The sequence below is a fragment of the Alexandromys fortis genome, unplaced genomic scaffold (assembly GCF_014885135.2).
Source record: "Alexandromys fortis isolate MF-2015 unplaced genomic scaffold, M_Fortis_MF-2015_v1.1 scaffold_51, whole genome shotgun sequence".
NCBI lineage: Eukaryota > Metazoa > Chordata > Mammalia > Rodentia > Cricetidae > Alexandromys > Alexandromys fortis.
Genome location: NW_026067925.1, coordinates 10112819 through 10133309, shown reverse-complemented (window position 1 = coordinate 10133309; position 20491 = coordinate 10112819). Strand labels below are relative to the sequence as shown.

Here is a 20491-nt window from a genome sequence, read left to right as displayed (position 1 = left end):
ACTCTATTATTCACCAGGGAAGTGAACATTAAAGGTGGGAGACTCAGGGAGTGGTGGACATACCTCCAAAAGTGGGACTGGGGAGGCTGAAGCAGGAGGGTCCTGCACTCTATGACACCGTCTCAACACAAAGCCAACCAACTAACCAAAAACACAGAGACAAACTCCCAAACAAGCATCCCAGTACAAAGTTAGAGGGAGCACTGCATGCCTGCCAGATGGTTAAGTATTGCTAACACTAAGGGGCATGTTCTGTTTATAGAACTTTAAACTGGTACGACCACTTGTGATCATTAGCAACATCTATTAACACAGGATATATGCATATCACCTCAGCAGCTCTATGCTCTGGTACAGAGCCAGTAGAAATAGAAGATTATCATTTGTCAATAGGGATGTTCTCATATGCTCACTGCAGCGCTATTTATAACAGAAGACAGTTGAAAGAGTCTAAAACGACCACCAAAATGAATCTTCAAATGATGACATGTCTATACGTTAGAACACCAAGAAACAATGGAGACGCTGCAGCTGCAGCAGTGGGCCATATTATGTGTGTATTTCATAAACATAAAATGAGTCAGATCTAAAGCAATGCTTACTCTGTATGTAATTCCATGTACATAAACTCCAAAACTAGGCAAAAGGACATTCAACCTGAAACAACATGTTTAGGAATAGTGTGTGCTTTGGGGTTAAACTTCTCAATCATGAGAAGTGATTGCCACCTCTCAGAGGGAGGAAGGAGACTGGGAATGAACTTCTGGGGACGCCAGCAGTGTCCTATTTCCTCCCTGGATTGTGGCGATGTTGGTGTTACCTCGAGCGTTTCCACTGTTTTGTTTCACGAACTTTCCTATTAGCTCACCAAATTTTGCAAATTTAAACGAAGTCCTAAGGACAGCAAAATGAGTCCAATAAGGAAATCACTGACGATGCTGCCCCGTTCCCTACCTCACCCAGAGCTGCTGGGTCTGGAGGTGGAGCCATTTAATGGAATGTCTAGGGACAAATGATTCTCTGCCTGGGGATGAAGCACTGGAATTTCCCAAAGCATAAAACTTTATTTGCCAAAAAATTTTCAAGACAGTAAGCTGACTTCTTTGTGTAAATTAGAGAAACTGGTGCAGGTTTAACATAAAGGTAAACTGTGATTTTTTTCTTCATATATGTGGATGTATGTGTACATGTTCATGTGTGCAAATGCACATATATGCTGAGTATGCATACACATGCATGTGAGGATAGAGGTTAACTTCAAGTGTTACCTTCTACTGCTCACTATTATCTATTATTATTTACTACTAAAATTATATTATTATTGTTATTATTATTATTATTATTATTATTATTATTTTGAGACCAAGTCTCCCACAGAACCTGGAACTTATCCATACTGATACAGAGAGATGGCTGACCAGCAAGCCTTCGGATCCTTTTGTCTCCACAAGGATTACAAGCACAAACCACCATGCCTGGCTTTTTACATGGGTGCTAGGGACCCGAACTCAGGTCCTCATGCCTGTTCAGCAGGCATTTTGTCCATGGAATCATCTCCCTGGCCCTTTCTGCTTCTCCTGATTGAAAAAAAAAAAAAAAAGATTAGTTATCTTCAAAGAAATTTTGAGATCAATTTCCACTTTCTGGAAAGTAGCCTCATATGTAAAGAGGAAGAGATGGGAAGCATTGGGTGATGCAGAGTAGGCTCAGAAGAAGCATTAAAAACAATTTCAGACCTGGCAGTGGTGGCGCATACCTTTAATCTCAGCATTCGGGAGGCACAGGCAGGTGGATCTCTGTGATTTCGAAGCCAGACTGGTCTACAGAGCGAGTTCCAAGACTGGCTCCACAGCTACTGGGAAACCCTGTTTTGAAAAACCAAACCAAACCAAAAACAATTTAATGCTAGGCAGGTGCTCTTCTTTGGTGGTACCGAGTACACCAATCTCATTTGCCTTCTGAGGTACTTCTCCCAGCTAAGAATGGGGTTCAAAGGCAGTTCTCACAGATGGGTGACTGACAGCATCTTTACTCACAGACAGAAGACCCAGGGCAAGCCTCTCAAGGGGTACCTGAGGCCCAGCTGGAGAATCACCCACATGTCCAATCGGTTTAGATTCCAGCCTGAAAGATGCTTAGGGCATGGTGCCTGGAAACGTTCACTTTTCATACATCTGGGGCAATCAGAGGCTAAGAAGAACCATCTGAGAAGAAGCCCAAGGTCAGTGCAGGGGACCAGGGAGACAGATGACATCAGTCAAAACAAAAGATGCTAGCCGGGAATTTAATGACCCCAGCAGCTGCGTTAGCCAAGTGACATTGAACTCTAAACTGAGCGGGTCTGCACTATGAGGCCTTTGCTTTGCAGACCCAGTAGGGGCTCTGGGGAGGTCTCTATCGGTGCTGATGGGACTCAGAAAATGGAGCCTGGAGAGCCTGGGTCAGGCTAAAACCACTCCATACTGGAGTGAGAGAATTGCGTAAGTACACAGTGACGGGTTTGAAAGGAATCCCTGGGATAAGCCCTACTTTTTTTTTTTTTTTTTTTTTTTTTTTTTTTTTTTTTTTTTTTTTTTTTTTTTTTTACAAATAGCCAATCTAACTCTGGGTTGTTGCAGGTGTGAGCTTATGAAAAATTATTGCTTTCTGGGGGAATCTCCATCGTCAACTAGGTGTTCAAGGTCACCATCAGTCATCGTGTGGCCTTTCCACGTGACCTGACAGGGATCAGAACACGTGCTGATGCTGTGACCCACCATTTCTGTGATTTAAAGCCACCCCACCCCCACTTGTGGGAGGGTCCTTGTACAGTCAGTGTGGGAATGAATTGTTCACAGATGAAAGAAGACAAGAAGGTGGGCACAGCTGGCTAAGGAGCAATGCTGCACTGGTGGCAGCTTCTCCTCTGCACTTGCTGGATTTGATGATAAGGCTACTGAATCCTTGCCTGTGGCTGTCTGGCTGTCATCTTGCCAAGGGGGTAAGTGATCATTCTGATCTGATCTTATTTCTTCTAGACTTTCTTTTTTTCCTTTCAAGTCATGTCTACATTTAAGATAAGAAATTCTTGAAGAACAAAAGTCAGATTCACATGGAAATGACAGGGGAGAGCGCGGGGGCAATGGTGACTTCAGTCAACATCAGCAAAAGTGGCCTTGGGGACAGGCGGGGGTGTCCTTCTGCACTCTCCTCCCTTAGAAGATGTAAACATGAGTGTGTCTTAGTGAGAGATGTGGAAATACTCGCTCTTGGGGTCAGAAGCTGTCTCTTTCAATAACTCACGTCTAGAGCAACACGGAAGGGATTTGGGGTGATAGGAAGCACACCTGAGAAGAAAAAGCGTTAAATAAAACATTTTTAGGGCTTCCATCTGTTTGGTGAAGCTCCTGGAGCTGGAAGACAGCTCAACTTAATATATGAGTAGCCATAAAAAGGAGTAAGACTCCCCTGCTTTTGAAAAATGCCTGCACCCCTCACTTTCGATGAATAAAGGGGCTGGCTGCCAGCTCTACTGCCAGCTCTAGCTGGTAGTCAAGGTGGATCTTTTAATTAAAAATTTATAATGTAATAATAATACTTAAACTCACATCGCGCCCTTCCCCCAGGAAGCTGAAATAATCTTCTAAATGTCAAATTATTCATCTTTTATAGCAGTCCTGGTCAGGCCTATGGGAGCCAAAATATTTTAGTAAGTACTTTTAAAAAGTCCTTCATGAATGAATTTTTTTTTCTTTTTGGTGTACTGCAAGGAAGTTAGACAAAGAAGGGTTAAACATGCAGCCACAGCAAGCCGGGGTCATCCTGGGAACAATTCTTCTACATTCTAATCAACCTCTGCGCTATGATTAGGCAACCAGGTAACAGAGACAGGGAGTCAGGAAGTACAAAGGGATTCCTGGGTGCACCCTGGACCTGCCTGGGCAGCTTTGAGAAATGCCCCTTGCTGTGGGGGGAGCACCTCCTCCAAAGGGAAACACAATCAAGAGAATGAAACTATGGGGGTACAGGAGTCACAAGAACTGGAGTTCCCTGAAATGATTCCCAGCTCTGTTTTTTTTTTTTTTTGTTTTTGTTTTTGTTTTTGAAGCTTGCCAGGTGATTCACAGCTCCAGAAAGCACAGGACTGAAGGTCAATGGGACGATGGCCCATCTACTCCCAGCTTGCTCGCCGGGCCCAGTGTATATATATAACTCAATGCTTGCACAAGCCTCTGACGAACTGACACTCTGAGCTCTAGAATGGTCTCCAAGGACCTCTGCTAAACATTGCAGATAATAAGCTCTCTTCCCTCACACACAGCTGTAGGCCACTCCATCCCCGAGTAAGGGGTTCTTGGGGCTTCTAAAGGAGAAAACCACCTGGGCGGTTTCGGGTTTTCTTTTCCTAAGAATACAGATTCCTTGACCCTGCTCCTAGTGCTTTGGTGAGGGAGGTATGACTAGGTATTTACAACAGGTTCTACAGCAGGGATCCTTGGTTAGACTTTTAAAGTCAGTGCCCTGTAGGAAAGGTCCTTACCAAGGATGCTGACAAGATGAGGCCTTCCTAAGGGGTGGACATTAATGGTCTGTCATCCCCTACCTCCAGAGGGAAGAAAGGAGCCCTAGCCAGGTAGGCTGAGTGAGTCCTGGAAAGCACAGAGCTGATCCCATCCCTGCCACTGTCCAGGGCTCCATGGAGAATCCCGCTCCTCTGAGCCTCTGCATTCTCACCCGGAAAACAAATGGCCAGAGGCGCCACGCTGGGCTACTGTATTCCAACACGGAGTGCATCCGGCATAGCATTCAGTTACTGATGAACGCACCCTGCATCCAGCACCCACTGAAGAAGATACTGTGTATTCAGCACACCGTGGCTCCAGGGCAGCACCTGGCCATTGACGAACACCATGCTCTAACACAGCATCGAGTCTGCATAGGACATGCCTCCTAAGAACAGTGCAGTCTCCCTGGGGCAAAGGAGCATGAAGGTATGGCATCAGAACAAGGTCGCAAACCAGCGATGGGCAGAGTGCAGGAAGATGTTGCGGGGGGGGGGGGGCACTGCTGTGTGTGTGTGTAGTGGCTGGGAATGGAGGCGGACTCTGGACTGATGTCTGGCTGTCATTGTTCATCTTTGTCAACGTTCCCAAAGTGCGGGTTCTGGAATTGGCAGCCCCTTTCACCACCCTACAGATAACCCAGAATCAAATGAACGCACACCGTTAACTGTGGAAAATCTATGAGACAGTGTGCGCTGAGGTGAGCCGAGGCCCAGAGGGAAGGCAAGCTCTGTGTGAAAGACTACAGTTGGCGGGAGCCACCTCGCACCTGAAACCCAAGCATTAGTCAAGGAATCCAGGGTATTCATCTAAGAGCTGGGTGTGACTAGTGACTGGACCGCCGAGGCCACCTGTGGGGAGCCTCAGAGGCTGTGGCTGCAGAAGACCTGTCCCTGTCTAACAAGAGCAGGAGGAAGCCCCAGTTGCCCGAACCCTCTGTCTTCCTTTCACACCCCAGGGATGGGAGCTGCCTACTCAGAGATGCAGATAATGACAACCGACAACGAAGCAGCATCTCAACACACCTGCAGGGTGTGACTGCATGCCACCTGCTGTGTGGCATTTCCAGACTGAGGGCTCCCTGCCTTTGAAGGCACTGAAACAGGAATGAGGAGCCTGAGAAAAAACACAGCATAGTTAAGAGCACCAACTGCTCTCACAAAGGACCCAGGCTGGTTCCCCAGGGACCACACAGTGGCTCACAATCACTCATTTATAACTCAAATTCCAGGGGCACTGTGCACACACGATGCACAGACTTGCCAGACACACAGGCAGTCCCAACACAAAATACTTTTAAAAAATATTTTTTAATGCTTAAATACACATAAAATAAATTTTAAAAATTTTCCAGAGTCACACAATTCCCTCCAGATAGTGGCCCTTGCACTTGAAACAGCGCTGAAGGTTACGCTTGGGGTTTGGGGCAGGAGGCTGTGGTGATGCTGGGGGCAATGGGTTCTGGGTAGGCAGTAGTTTGGGGTTGCATTTCCTGTGTAGTCAGCTGAGAACTGACTGACCGACAGGAGAGAAATCCCTTTCTCTCAGTCAGGCGACCTGAAACAAGGGGCGCTCCGCAGAGGGACATGTAAGGTCCTTTCAGAGCACCGTGCTGGGATGAAGAGGAGGGCCACTGTCCTCAGAAACCATCTGGGCACTTACTAGGGAAGAAACATTGGAACAAGCTGTCTGCTAGAGCTGGGGACACCAGGGTCACTAGCATGCTTTTTTTTTCTTAATATGTATTTGTCTAAAACTGACATAAAATGTGATGACCAAGGAGGCCAGGGGCTGTTCTCCGAACCGCTCAAGGGAGGAAAGGGAAAATCTATCCCATCTTGTCCCATTCCCACCCCCATCCCCCACCTCCTTTACCGAGGAGAATTTGCTGAGGAAGAACTTAAATACTAATTTCATAAAATTTTAATTTTCTCAGGTCTCTACTTCTCGAAGCAGCTACTCCAGACAGGGGCATTTAAAGGAGAAAAGAAAGGTGTGTGCCCTATCAACTGTGTTGACTACACCCAAACATGTCCTGAGGACACCCCGAAACCAACCAGAGAGTGTTGTTTCTTCTACAGAGATCTGGCTTTAAAAGCTTCATAAATGCCCTTCCTAGTAGCGAGACTCCTGAGGGACTTTGGTGCTGTGCAGTGCAGGCTCACGGTCTAAGGCTTGCCAATGCAGGAACTAACTGGCTGCAATTGATTCTTTAGTTCTCTGCTTAAAACACAAAAGCAGAAACTTCTGTCTAGCTGGAGTAACCAACGCATAAGGGCAAAGTGCGTCCCGTAGCCCAGCAGCAAAAGATGCTTAATCGAGAAAACATTTCCAGCAACGCTGACGATTGACAGACTGGGCAAGACGGGCTGAGTCTCCTCCCATCCCCTGTCAGCATGGATAGGAATCGAAGTGGCTTTATTTTACTTCCTGGGATATTTTACTTTTACAATACACCTCTCTCTCTCTCTCTCTCTCTCTCTCTCTCTCTCTCTCTCTCTCTCTCTCTCTCTTTCTTTCTTTGAATGGGTCTCTCCACAAAGATCAGGTTAGTCTGGAACTTTCAGTCTTCCTGCCTCAGCCTAAGGCATGCCCACCAACATGAGTGTCAGCCCAAAGCTGATTCTAGTTGTCTGTGTGCTCAGGCCTTGGCATTTGTGTTTAGCCTGTGTCTGTAAATCCAATTCGCACAAGGCTAATCTTATTTCACTCCTTCTTCACAGGAAAGGGTGTTACCCCCAGTTAGACCTCGCTGGGTGGTTTTACCAAAGCAGAGGCCCAGCTGGTGGCTGGCATCCTGACCTCACAGGTCGGCAATGCTGTGCCAGTAAGGTGTACTCTCGGTCTCTGGCCAATTTCAGCATTTCCATGCGACCAGGTGCTTTCACCCAGGCTCGAAGGCTAGAGTGGCCCTTGCATGATGGCTCAGAGAAAATATCCATGTTTTCCAAGTGGGAGATTCGGGTGCCGAGAAGAATCCACTCCCCGTAATGTCCGCTATGCAGACCTCTGCTGACACTGAGCTTCCCCAAGACAAGCAGTTTAGACTGGAATGCGAGGAAAGAGCTGGTGCGCGTGAGGGTGGAGAGTAAAGAGGTGGGAATCTGAGGGACCCCCCCGCCCCAAGAGGACTTCGTCTCAGTTTGTTGCACAGAGCATCGTGTCAACAATTCTGCAGAGCACCGCACAGATGGTGCGTACCCGGAGTCAAGGGGACTTAATGGTTAAGAAATCCGCTTCTCAGCTCAGGCATGCTGGTACACGTTTGTGCTTCCAGCACTTTTGGGACAGAGGCAGGAGGATCAGAAGTTCAAGGTTATCGGGACCCTGTCAAACAAACAAACAAACAAACAAATGTTTGCTTCTCAGACAGAGCTGACAAGCAGGGTAAGGGACTCCGAAAGGCTGATTCTCCACCACTTCTGTCTTGCTGGTTTTCAGCAGCACTGACGCGATCCCTAATGGTCCCCATGATGTCATCATTACCTTTAGTTAGTTCTTGTACCTCCTCAGAAGCTGTGTGACCTTGAGCAAGTGAGTGAGCCTCCCTGAGTCTCAGTCACCCAAAGAGAAAATAAGAACATAAATTTCATCTCACAGGGTAGCTGTGCCTGCCAAAGAGTGAGGCTGACATAAACCCTCATTATCTCCATTACAAAACTTCTCAGCCTTCCAGCAAGGGCAGCAAATTAATTCAACAGCTCTTACTAACCACCCAGCATAAATGTGAAGCACTCAGCTACGGTTATCTACAAAGCAGGGGAAAAAAATCTCCCTGGTGTAGACCTCACCCACCACCTTTCCTAGGAGCAGTGCAGAAGAAAGGGCCAGGGAGGTATCTCAATGGTAGAGAGCTAACCTAGCATGCCTGAGACCCTGGGTTCAATCCCCGAGACCAAACAGTAAATAAAGAACACCAAGACATCAACAATGACGTTTTCCACCACCAAGGCACAATGGCCACCTCTGCATGCAAGCCTCCCAAAGATCAGGGGTGCCACCGCTAAGAGCAAACATACCACTCTGCCTAAGCTGGTGGGCTGTCCTTCCGAGCCTTCCCAAACACGGCTTACCACTCAACGCCATGACCAGAAGGCAGATCTGGACCACCATTTAGAGAGTCGAGGTCTTGTTTCAGGTGGCAGGGTGGGACTACTGAGTCCAGGCACCGTGCCAGCACTTCCTGCCGTGCCTTCTCCTTATTGTCTTGGCACACAGGAAGCCCCCAACCAAGGAGGTGGCTCAACACCTGGCTTTACCCTCAGGACACAGGGCTAAAGAGAAAGCTCATTTTAAAGAGGTCAAACAGCTTCTGTTTTGCTCCAAGAAGATGAAACAAGAGAAGGCCCTTATTTCTGGGCAATTATTTGAGCCCTTGGTTCTCCTTCACTTTGCCATCTCACGGTCCTGGGTATGAGGCATCTCAGGCCATGGTCTTCAGCAGGGAATACAGACATAAGCCAAATAAACTTCTAGCTCCATGGAATTTTTCAGAGAGCACAGCTCCCACACGGGATCCATGCAAGAGGGAACAGTGAATTTATTAGCGAGTGCTTTCAGGGCAAGAGACTGGTCTTGCTCATCTTTTGCAATTTCCATATAAAAAAACGCATAATGAAAGGTGCTTGTCAGATTAAATCAGTTTAGAAGTTTCATAAAGCAGGGCTGGAGAGATGGCTCAGTGGGGAAGAGCAGAGACTGCTCGTGCAGAGGACTTGAGTTCAGTTCCCCACACCCATGCTGTCCTGTTGACTGTACCTCCAGCTCTGGGGGCTCCAACACCTCTGGGCTCCACAGGCAGCTGCTCTCTCACACACATCCTCATCCACAGACACAGACACACACACACACACACACACACACGCACGCACGCACGCACACACGGGATCTTTTTAAAGTTCCATTAAGGAAGAACACATTATTAAATCACAGTGATCCTTTAGGTCATAAAAACTTCCTCCCAAAAGCAACTTCAATAACGAAGAGAAAGGGAAGCTGGCTCCTAATGGGCTCGCACATTAGCAGAGCAGCGGCAGAGCAGGCCCGCGCCTCTTGGAGGTGAGAGGTTTGCATTAATTTCTGATCCATGCCTATTCCAACGTCAGCCGCACCAGTCCTGTGAGACTCATAATCAATCTCTCAGCACTCCAATTAATTACACAATTCATTTTGCATAACTCTAAACATTGTCTACGGAGCAAAGTAAAACAAGTAAAATGAAACAAACCAAACCAAAATAAACCAAAAAAGCACGATGACCCAGCCAGCAGATTTAGGCTAGCTTCCAGACACCAGCATCAGCAATAGACCCCAGGGTCACCGCTAGCCAGGGCTGTCCGCTGTGTCAACCCGCTCTCCCGGTCATAGCGCCCTAGGAACGAATCACGCCAAATGCCGGTCTTAAACGAAGTAGTTGTTTTGACTCTGAGTCGCATCCCACCCTCTGTATCACCAGCATCTGCACGAAAATGCTCACTACCCTCGTCACTGAGCGACACGGGAGTGAGTGCTGAACCGGCAGTCTCATCACAAGGTGCCCATGTGACCCGAGCGTCCTCTCGCCCCAGCCGGAACAGTGACAAACTGGATGGCAAGTGACAGAGAAAGAGGACGATGTGAACTCATCCCGTAGACTAGACCAGCCCTGAGACCCATGCCTCCAGTGTATCCACGGCCCTCATCCCTGAGAGTCACACCCCTGGCTCCCACAGAGGGGCAGGCCCTTTACCTTCTTGTATGCAGACGGGTCTGTCGCTCGGGACCCAGCCTAGGGTCCCATTAAAATATTTCATACACAGTCTCTTGGTAGAGCCCTTCAGTTTGAATCCGTCTTGGCAGTGAAACCGGGTTACAGAACTTTCAAAGAAAACTCCTCCACTGGGGGTCCGGAAGCCATTCTCTGGTACGCCTGGATCAGCACACACGTTGAGGTCATCCAGCCCTACAGTGACACAAAGAGAGAGAAAGTGCCTTGAATACTTCTCTAAGAACTGTATTCCTGCACCTTGGGCCACTCCAATTGTACGAACGAAACTAAGAGCCTACAGGTGTTGGCTTGATTTCCACTGCTTATGAGAGGCCAAGAATTAGGAAGGTGCAGCTCCTACCAGGATAATGTCCCAAATGTGCCCTCAAGGGAGCATGGAAATGGCCAACCTCTGAACAGACATCTACTGTTTTGTTTTTTCCTATAAAGTAAGGAAAGCCAACCCACAAATCTTCACTGAGCAGGTATCAGGAAGTAGCATGCACAACTCCATGGAGATGGGGTTGGTGTGTCCATCTTCAATTCTTGTACAGCGCGCTGGTATGACTTCTCAGATTCAGAGGGCAGGGCACAACCCTGGGGCCCCCTGCTTTCAGCTGCATACTGGATGCTGGACTCCTGAGGCAGCCACTCCTCCTTAGTACCCTGTATTGCTAAAGGTCCTCAGCTGTTGGTGACATCCCTCACCCCGGGGGCTTTTGTGAGACACATACTCCCTCCCCACTGGCCCGCAGGGTCACTGTGCTAAAAGCCTCTCAGCACGAGAGGCGCAATGGTGTCAGCACGTCCAAAACTCACTGTCAGAGCTCCCTCTGTGCAGAGACGATGAGGAACGGTGGAGGCAGTGGTGGGGACAGCACCCACACTTCTGCTCCTTAGGTATGACCAAGTGTGATACCACACCAAAGCAACACGATACCATCCAGGTACCAATCAATAGTACTGTCCAGGGGAGGGCTACTGGAAACTTGCCACATGGTTGCTTCAAGTTTGCATGTTTAGGGAAAGTACTTCAGGGCCTCGGGTGCTTCCGATGCAAAGAAAGTCACGACTTCCTTCTGCCTGGAAGGATGTACACTCCCGCGGTGGGTCCTTTGAAAAGGTCATTCTGACGGAGTCAGAATGGGGTACATGTGTGTCCGTGGGAGCCACAGAAGGGCATGAGGGTGGGGAAGCCTCTAGAAGGCCTCCAGCTGAGTCCTTAGGAGAGTGGACATACCAGCCAGAAAGGGAGATAAGCATCAGGGGTACAGGTCAGAACCTCCATGGCTAAAGACAGATGACACCGAGACCACTACCTGGACACCAGAAGGGAGAAGATGAAACTCGTCTGCTGATGTTTAAAGAGGGAAAAGTGGCAGTCAGCATGGGCTTCTCTCTCGGGAGGTCCGGTGTGAATAGAACATGGGGCAGTAGCTGCCCTCGTAAGAGGGATAAGGCAGAGTTTTTAACCATTGTTGAATTAAAACGTTAAGATAAAGCCAGCCACAGTAGCTCGAATCTGTAATCCCAGCACTCTAGAGGCTAAGCAGGGATTGCTCTGAGCACGAGGCCAGCCTGAGTTACACAGGGAGTTCAGGTCAGCCTGAGATACGCAGTAAGAGGCTGCCCTTACTAATTTTTTTTAAACGACAGAGCTCTAAGAATCTTCACACAACAAAGAAACACAGTGGAGAATAGAAAGCTGTAGCTGAGGTAAGTGAGGGGCACACTCCAGTAAGCTGCTGCTACCCAGCTATGGGCAGGGAGGAGACCTAAACCCAGGGGTCAAAGGATGTTTATCTTCCACTGAAATAGAAAGGAGGTACTGTCACGCCCTTGAATGAGGGAAGGACATTTCCCATAATGCAAGCCTCCTTAGAACATACACAGGAGGTCTCTCTTCCCATTAGGGTAGCCTGGGCTCACTCCTCAAGGTTTTCCTCACTGTGACCAGAACTGCTAGTCTACTACTGTGTCCTTGTCTAATCTATAAAAGCCTACGCAGGAGACTCAAGAGACTCCACCTTCGTCATTTCCTCTGCATTGTATGTTGTACGCGGTGACCATTTCCACCACAAGCATGTTAGTGAAAGATGATTGGCTGAGTGGTTGTACAGATGGATGGTTAGATGTCAGGGGTGGGGCAAATGGAAAAATGGATACGTGAATAAGTTGGATGGATAGATCAAAAGACAGATGGGTAGGGTAGATGTGCGAATGGATGGATGGACAGGTGGGTGAATGGTGGATGGATGGATGAATGTATGGATAGATGGATGGGTAGATACGTGAATAAGGTGGATGGATAGGTCAACAGATGGATGGATAGGTAGATGCATGAATGGATGAAAAGGTGGATGAAGGGATGGATGGGTGGATGGATGGATGGGTGGGTGGGTGTGTGGATGGCTAGGTGGATAGATGGAGAGGTGAGTAGATCTATGGATGGATGGATTGACAGCTAGGTGTATAGATGGATAAATATATAAGTGGATGCTAGATGTACAGATGAATGAATGTGTGGATGGGTAAAGGGTGGTGTGTGCTTATATGAATGAGTGGACAGAACTTGGTGCCAACTATTCTGCTAGACCCACTACCAAGCAGTACCACCCCTGTCCAGAAGCTGATGCATGTCACAGACAAGGCTGAGACATCTATCCGGCATTGCATTCTCTCTCTTTCCTGTAGACTACGAACCCTAATCTTCTTCTTTTCTCCCCCCACCCCCACCCTTTGGGAAACACGGCCTTGCTGTGTAGCTCTAGCTAGCTTAGAACTCACTCTCAATCTCAAAGAAATTTTTCTGCCTCTGCCTTCTGAGTAGTGGGATTAAAGGTTCAAGTGTGCCACCACGGCCAGTTCCCGGGGTGTTTTCTAAACTCCTAATTTTTCTACAATTCCAATGTCTTACGTTTCTTCTTCAATAAGGGGACAGAGCAGGCCTACGCTGTGCCTTGCCTGGGGCATCTGTGCTCCCCTAATATATGGTTTTTAGTCTGTCACCCTGCTACCAAACATCAGCACTGCTGACTCTGGAGTTCCTCCAGCTGGCCACACCCTGACTTTGGCCACAAGGCTGTTCTCCTTCACAGAAGAAGGTGAGACCAGTCAAGGGAGGGCTGAAGACCCATCAGACAGAACGACCTGATCTATCAGGAAAGTCACTGGGCTAATAAAAAAATGATGAGCACTTCATGAAAATTACAATGGGCAGGCGAGGAACGTTCCTCACGAGCCAGATTCTTTCTGATTCCTTCTTGATAAAGCGCAAGCCCCGGCAGCTCCCTACTTCCACTGAACCACAGCTAACACGGTCGAGTTCCTAAGCCTGGTGCAGGGCTGAACATCTCCAGTGCTGCTGGCCAGGGATCCAGCCACTGGCACCGAAGAGCAGTGAAAAGAGCCATCAGAAGACAGGATAGTGCAAGAAGAAAATATTCTTCATTTGGACAACTAATCCCACTGAGCAAGATAGTAATTTCCTAGGCCTGCTAGATCTCAGAGTCTTTGTTTCAAATTATGCCTTGGTGGATCAATTCCCAGCCCAGGTCGTTTTTTTCAGCAGAGCCCTCTCTTAGTGTCCTTCCATAATGATGATGATCAGCCCCGTCTGATAACAGACCCATTAAGGAGTGGGCTGATGTAGGTATTAGGAGGTGTGGAAAATAACCTGTGTCCAGGCCCACTCAAATCATCTCTCAAGAATCTGCTTTCTTAAAACCCCAACATACTTCCTTCCCATCCGTCAAATTCTGCTAATGCTCTGGAACTAAGTGGTCACAGCCTGGAGGGAAGAGTGAGCTCCCAGAATGGTTTCTGACATGTTTACTCCTGGGAGGAGCTGGAGGAGGAGGAGGAGGAGTGCTCCATTTCAAACAGTCCTTAGCAACAGCCTCCCCTGGATGTGCCTGCAATATAGTCAATCTAGAGTACAACATATGAAGGCAAGACACACTTAGGCGAGACCCTGACTAGGATACAGGTACCCAGATATTAGTCCCTGTGTGCAGGGACTGCTGTGTCATTCTTCGGGGTGGGATCAACCCGAGACTCTGGAGACCAAGTAGAATGGCTTACCCTCTCAGTGTGAGGTGGCCTTTTGAGTGTTACAGGCCTGGACAGAGCAAAGAGAGGAACAGGAAAGCGTTTGTCCTCCATAGCTGCTAGTCTTCGAGCTGGAACACTGGTGCTCTGCTTTCCGATCAGGACTTATCTCAGGATTTTCACCCCTGGCTCTCCTGGGCCTCAAACGTTTGCACTTTTTGACTAGAACTGAGCCACTGATTCTTCTGGGTCTCTAGGAGACACAGATGATGGATGGGTGGGTGGATGAATGGATGGATGGTTTATATACAGATTAATGCTTCCTTTTGGTTGTTTTTCTGCAGAACCCAGACTCATACAAGCGTTCAAAGTGCTTAGGCATTTCCAACTTGTGCGTAACAGAGAAGCCAACTACTCTGCTTCCAAAAGTCACTTCTCTCAAGATCCTTGAGTTTACATATATAGTTGACTCACTGAATAGGGCTAATGCCTTATCCCTGGGGTCTGGACAACCCAGCTGGACATCCCTAGCCTGAAGACCCCGCCCTAGCCTGCAGTCCCCTCTGATGGCTACAGGACTGGTTGCTCTGAGTCTGCATCTCCTCCCCCTTGAGTATCATCATTATCATCTCTGGTACTGTGTTTCCTCTTGTGAACCCAAATCAAGTCAAAGACACAGTTGTAATTTTAGACTCTGGTCCCAGTAGAAGTCAGGGCTCCTTATTTTTCTTTTCTCTGAACCCAGATCCACCTGTGTTATAGAGATTGAGAGCACCCTTATCTTTCCATACAAAGAAATGCATCAGGCCCTCCGTCTCCTGATGAGGTCTTGACATTTCTGGCTTGGTTACTTCTGAGACTGCAGAAACCTGGCCGCCAGTTCTACTGTGAACAACATAAGAAGCCTTTGAAAGGGATCATAAAAACGAAAGAGGTGTGAAAAGCAATCTTTTGGGCTATTACAGATGAAAAGTCATATTCTAGGAAGGAAGAGTGTATCAAATGTAGCCAAATCAATTTAGAGCCAGGGCTGGGTTCCCATTTCTTTGTAAACTGCTCTATGGGTCTATAGGGGGAAGAAACGGGATATAGACACAAAAATTGATTTTGTATGCATTTCTTTGGTGAGAGGGGGCTGGGCAAGTGAGAAGGGGCCATCCGTGCAAACGTTTAAACAGATACTTTTGCAGGTATTTAGTAAAATTAAGAGCAAAATTAGTCCCACCCAGAGCATTTCAAGTCACCTGCAAGGTCACTGACCTGACTCTGAGGCGAAGGGATTGGTGCAGTCACCCTAGTGGCTTAGACGGAACTCAAACCCGAGGCTTCTGACCTTATCCAGTCCAGTCCTCCTGACCCTGAGTGTCACCTATGCTTGGCTTCTCCTCATCAAATGTTTGTTGGCAAATGGCTCAAATCTTTGTGACAATCTCAACTCTTAGACGCCCGCGAATTTTGCATATTAAAACAGCGCTGGGCAAAGAGCAACACTGGCTATGATGACCGGGTACCGCACAATCCCCAGGGTGTCCCCAAAGCCGACCCTTATCACAGCATCTCCATGGGAGTAGGCAGGGAAGTTGGCTTGTCACCTAAGACATCTAAGAACCCAGGAAGTGAGTCATCAGGCATCTCCCAGCTGTAGCAGGGCTTCCTGGTCTACTTTTGATGATGAAGATCTCCTGTGGAGAGAAGAGTCTAGTCCTGGATGAGGTGGGGGAAGTCCCTTCGACTGAACCGTCAAGAATCAGAGAGCTTTCTGCAGGGGTCCTCGAGTACCCAAGCTCTTCCTTCCACATCTTCCTGTAGGTGAACGCTTGCTTTTCCCCCAGTACCAAATGCCTTTTCATCCGTAGCAACACATGGACAAAGCTGCTTATGATCAATCTCCACAATAAACTGTCTCTGTGCTTCGAGAGAAAATTACACCAGGATGGGTATCCTGTGCCCCATGTAGAAAAATCTTTGAAAGGCCTTTTGGTGTTCAAAGATCTGCAAGTTTATTTATGCGCTAAAATGAAACCACGCTGTCCTGGGACCTACTCACTAGGGTTGCGCACACCCCTCCCCTCACACCACACCCTCGGCTTCCCCTGCCTCAAAACTCCCACACTCTCAGAACAACTTCGACTTATTTTTCTGAATGAACAAAGGTATTGACACCCTGTCTTAACCAGGATAAGATCAATGTCCAGAAACCACTTGAGCTGGTATGTGTCTACACCACGGGATCCACAATGAAGGAAGTGAGAGAAGCAGCTCTGAGGAGATTACATTTAGCTACAGCCACAAGCACGTGAGGCCGAGTCTCTCATGCCAAACGCTCCTGGACAGGGTGGCAGGCTGCTAAGACAGGAGCGAGCACTTGGCATGCCCCATTTCTATCCACCCTGCAATGGATGATACAGCACAGCTATCCCTGCCCTGGCCTCCCCGTCAACCCATTACAGCTCGTGGCTGCACTTGAATGAGTTCACACACACAGGGTTGGAGGGTACCCCTGAGTAAGACTCCAGAGAAGCTCTCCATGACCAGAAAGTCTGTCCTGACCCCAGACCAGACTCAAACATCTGGGGGACTGCCTTCCTAGCATCAGGTATGCCCGAATCTGAATCCATTCCGTTAAGGAGCAGGGACCAAGTCAGTCTATTACAGAGACCTGAGGAGACCTCACCAAGAAGAGCAGGAGTCCCCAGGAGCAGCTCCTGGCAGGCAGGGCAGGAGACCCCACATGCTTAGCATGACAAGGAAAATCACTGGGAAGATGTGACTTGCTTTATAAAGAGTCTTGGGACACATTTCCATAAGATTATTAAACGCTTCTTGGCCTCTTGTGTTCTGGGACAATTTCCACATCTGGCAAAATTTCAGATTTGTTTTTAAAAGGAAAAAGGAAGAAGGGAAAAAGGCATTCTTTAAAAAGAGACATAAGGAAGGAAAAGTTACATTCTGTTTGTATTTATTCTGTCGATACCCAGTGCTGGGTAGAGGAGAGGTGGGTACTTAGGAGCAGTCATTCCACCAACTACAGGGAACAGGAGTTTGGGTGTGGTTTCTCTTCCTCTCTCTTGTTCTCGTTTCTGTTTTGTTTAATTTTCTTCTTTTGTGGGTGTGAGGGGGCAGCAGTAGAGTCTATGTATACAACACTGGTGATCCTTACTGGGCAAGGAGGTCTAGCACGGAGATGCACCCCCCAGGCTCATTTTTGCTTGTTATTTGACACAAGATTCCACTGAGCGACCCAGGTTGACCTTAAACTACTTGGCAGCCCAGGCAGGTCTTGAATATGTGATGCTCCTGCCTCAGTTTCCCCGAAGGAGATCAGAGACCGTCATTAACCAGGCTGGGCTACAGCCAGCACTCTTCAGGAAAAAAGTAAAACTCCCGCACAGGAGAGGACGGAGTTCCTCCCACCTGGGGGTGAAGACGGCTTCTGGGTGGCTTTTCACCGCATCTGGGCAAGCATGCTTTTTCCTGTGATGCCATCTGATTGCTTTCAGAGAGCACTGCGAGAAAGGTTAAAAAAGCAGAGTTCTCGATGTCACAGCTACAGTGGGATAATGACAATGTCTACCTGAAATGTAGCAGCTGGTGCATACAGGGAAAGGTTGGAGGGTGAAAATACATGCTTTGAACCCTAGCTCTGCTGGTTTTCTAGCTGTGTAATCATGGGTAAGTTTCTTAACCTCTCTGTGCCTTTGGTTTCTTTCTATACAAAGGACGTATTGTAAGCAAAGTCTCTACTTCCCCACCATTGCGAACTTTTAGTGATATGTAAATGCCTATAAAGCACTGAGGGGCAGATGACACGGTCACAGTGCAAGATGCCATGTTGTTGCTAATACTCAGGAAATTCCTAAAGAACACACGGCTTCCTACAGAGGAGATGGTGCCTCTCTTACTACAATCACCTCGAGATACTTTCTCTTTTTTTGTTTTTTTGATTTTGTTGTTGTTTTCGGTTGTTTGCCTTGTTTTTAGAGACAGGGTTTCTCTGTGTAGCTATGGAGCCTGTCCTGGAACTAGCAATTGTAGACCAGGCTAGACTCGAACTCACAGAGATCTGCCTGCCTCTGCCTCCCTGAGTGCTGGGATTAAAGGCGTGCGCCACCACCGCCTGGCAGTTTCTTTTTGTTCGTTTCTTTGTCTTTTGCCCACCCTGGTCTTAACTGACACTGGTGAACATGACTGTTGCACTTGAACAACAGAAGTTTATAAATCGAGTCCTTCCATTGGCCAAAGTATTAGGCTATGGAAAATTTCAAGGCGAACACAGACCTCCCGTGAACTGAACTCTGTTTTTTTTTTTTTTTCAGAGCACAGCTTGGGGGCGAATGCTAGGCCAGCAGCATTCAGTGTACAGAGGGCCATGGTGTTTTTTGCAAACAGTAACCAGGTCCCATGGAAGATGGCCAGTGGTCCCCCTAGGGTAAATAGTCAGCCTCCAAAACAACTCCTGATTTGGGCACAAGACACGAAGGAGGCAGACAGAATCCCAAACCATATGCGTACACAAGCACCAAGAAGCTAGGATGCAACCAGCAAGAGCTTGGAGCGAAAGGACAGAGGGGCTGGGGACAGAGTTTTCAATGGGAGATAACACAGTGACTACATTTCAGTGACAAAGAAACTCAAGCTTCAACAAAGGAGACAGGAGGTTCCTTCACTCATTCTCCTGCTTGTGAGCCTGGCTCGGTCATGGTCATCCCACAATTCAGTGTGCCTTCAATTACATACTTAAAGAGGACGGTTGTAAAGTGGAGGTTTGCTGCCATTTGTTGGTCTAAACAAGATTTCTTTCTTTTTTTTTTTTTTTTTTTCTGAAAAAGCAGTACCCCTTGGGAAGCCTTGCAAGGGAACCCGAGAACCCCTGGCTAGTAACAACAGTAAGATTTCCGCCACCCTGGGAGCATGATGTGGTCATTAGTCTTAGTAGACTCTCGTTAAGCAGACGACACTTAAACCTGGTTTTCTGAAGGCAACAATGAGTATTGGGACAGAAGATGCATCTTCACGGGTTGAAAGCTCAACATCTGGATTGCATTTCTCAGACACTACACACAATGCCCCACACGTGAGCGCGTGTGCTGACTATCTGGATGCTAATCAAGTTAGGTAGCATTTCCCCAGAAACAGTGGGGAGTTTTGAATGCTTCAAGAAATACCCGGAGATGAATAGAAAGTCTGCTATGTCTGAGCAAGTGTAAACATCGCAAAAATAAGTCTTAATGGCATAATTTAGACTTGATTAAAATGGATAAAGACCACAGATGTGGGTGTCAGAGACGTCCCCGTTTGATGCCAGAACTGATATTTTCCCCCTCTTGATTTAATTCGCTTTGATTACCCAATTATTCCTAAGTCTTTTCACTCAGTTTCGGTTCCAATAAAACCGATCACAAAGCTAACTCATAATGCGATTTTCCTTGCAGTCTCCTGATAGCGCTCCGTGAGAGCTCAGCCAGCAATGCAACAGAGTCATCCCAGACTGTGCGATCCCAGCACGAAACAGCAACATCTACCCGCATCCAAAGCGAGCACTGAGTACCAGTGGCCAGGACAGTGAGGAGTTCTGTCTGGGGGAGATGGCAGGGACATTTTGTAGTTCATAGAAATCATGGAATCAGTTGTGCAGACATCTGAATAACACACAATAGAGTTTTAGAGAATGGGTTGCTATGGTTAAAGATGTATCTTTTTTTATTTCCTAAATAAAAGATAACTTAGAAAAATGCAGCTTGCCTGTCTACCTAGCTCTTGACCTTGTATGTGTGACTTGGTAATTCTTAGCTATAATATTTTATTGAAAATGGTTTCTTGCGTTCATTCTGTTTCTCAACACCTCTTCCTCCTCCTTCGAGACAAGGTCTCACATAGCTTTAAACCTCCTATGCAGCTCAGGATGACCTTGAACTTCTGACCCTCTAGTCCCTGTCTCCCAAGTGCTAGGATGATAGGTATGTACTACTAAGGCTGATTTATGAGGTCCTGGGGATCATATCGCACCTCCTGTGCATTAACTAAGCACTCTATCAGAGGCCCACAGCCTTCTAGTCTCTTCCAGATAGGAAAATGTAATAATCTCCAGAATAGAAGTGATCAGACAAGCGGGTTCTCAACCCCTGGGTCGTGACCCCTTGGGGAACAGTCAAAC

The 20491-nt window shown here is 47.6% G+C and overlaps 1 protein-coding gene across 3 annotated transcripts in view; it reads right to left on the bottom strand.

Moving 5' to 3' along the window:
• Positions 1-20491, bottom strand: part of Susd4 (sushi domain containing 4) — a 123532-nt gene that overhangs the window by 51350 nt on the left and 51691 nt on the right. For all 3 annotated transcript variants that reach the window (XM_050142877.1, XM_050142878.1, XM_050142876.1), the window contains exon 3: positions 10270-10482. In XM_050142877.1, the coding sequence (XP_049998834.1) occupies positions 10270-10482 (213 nt within the window). The remainder of the gene's footprint in view (positions 1-10269; positions 10483-20491) is intronic.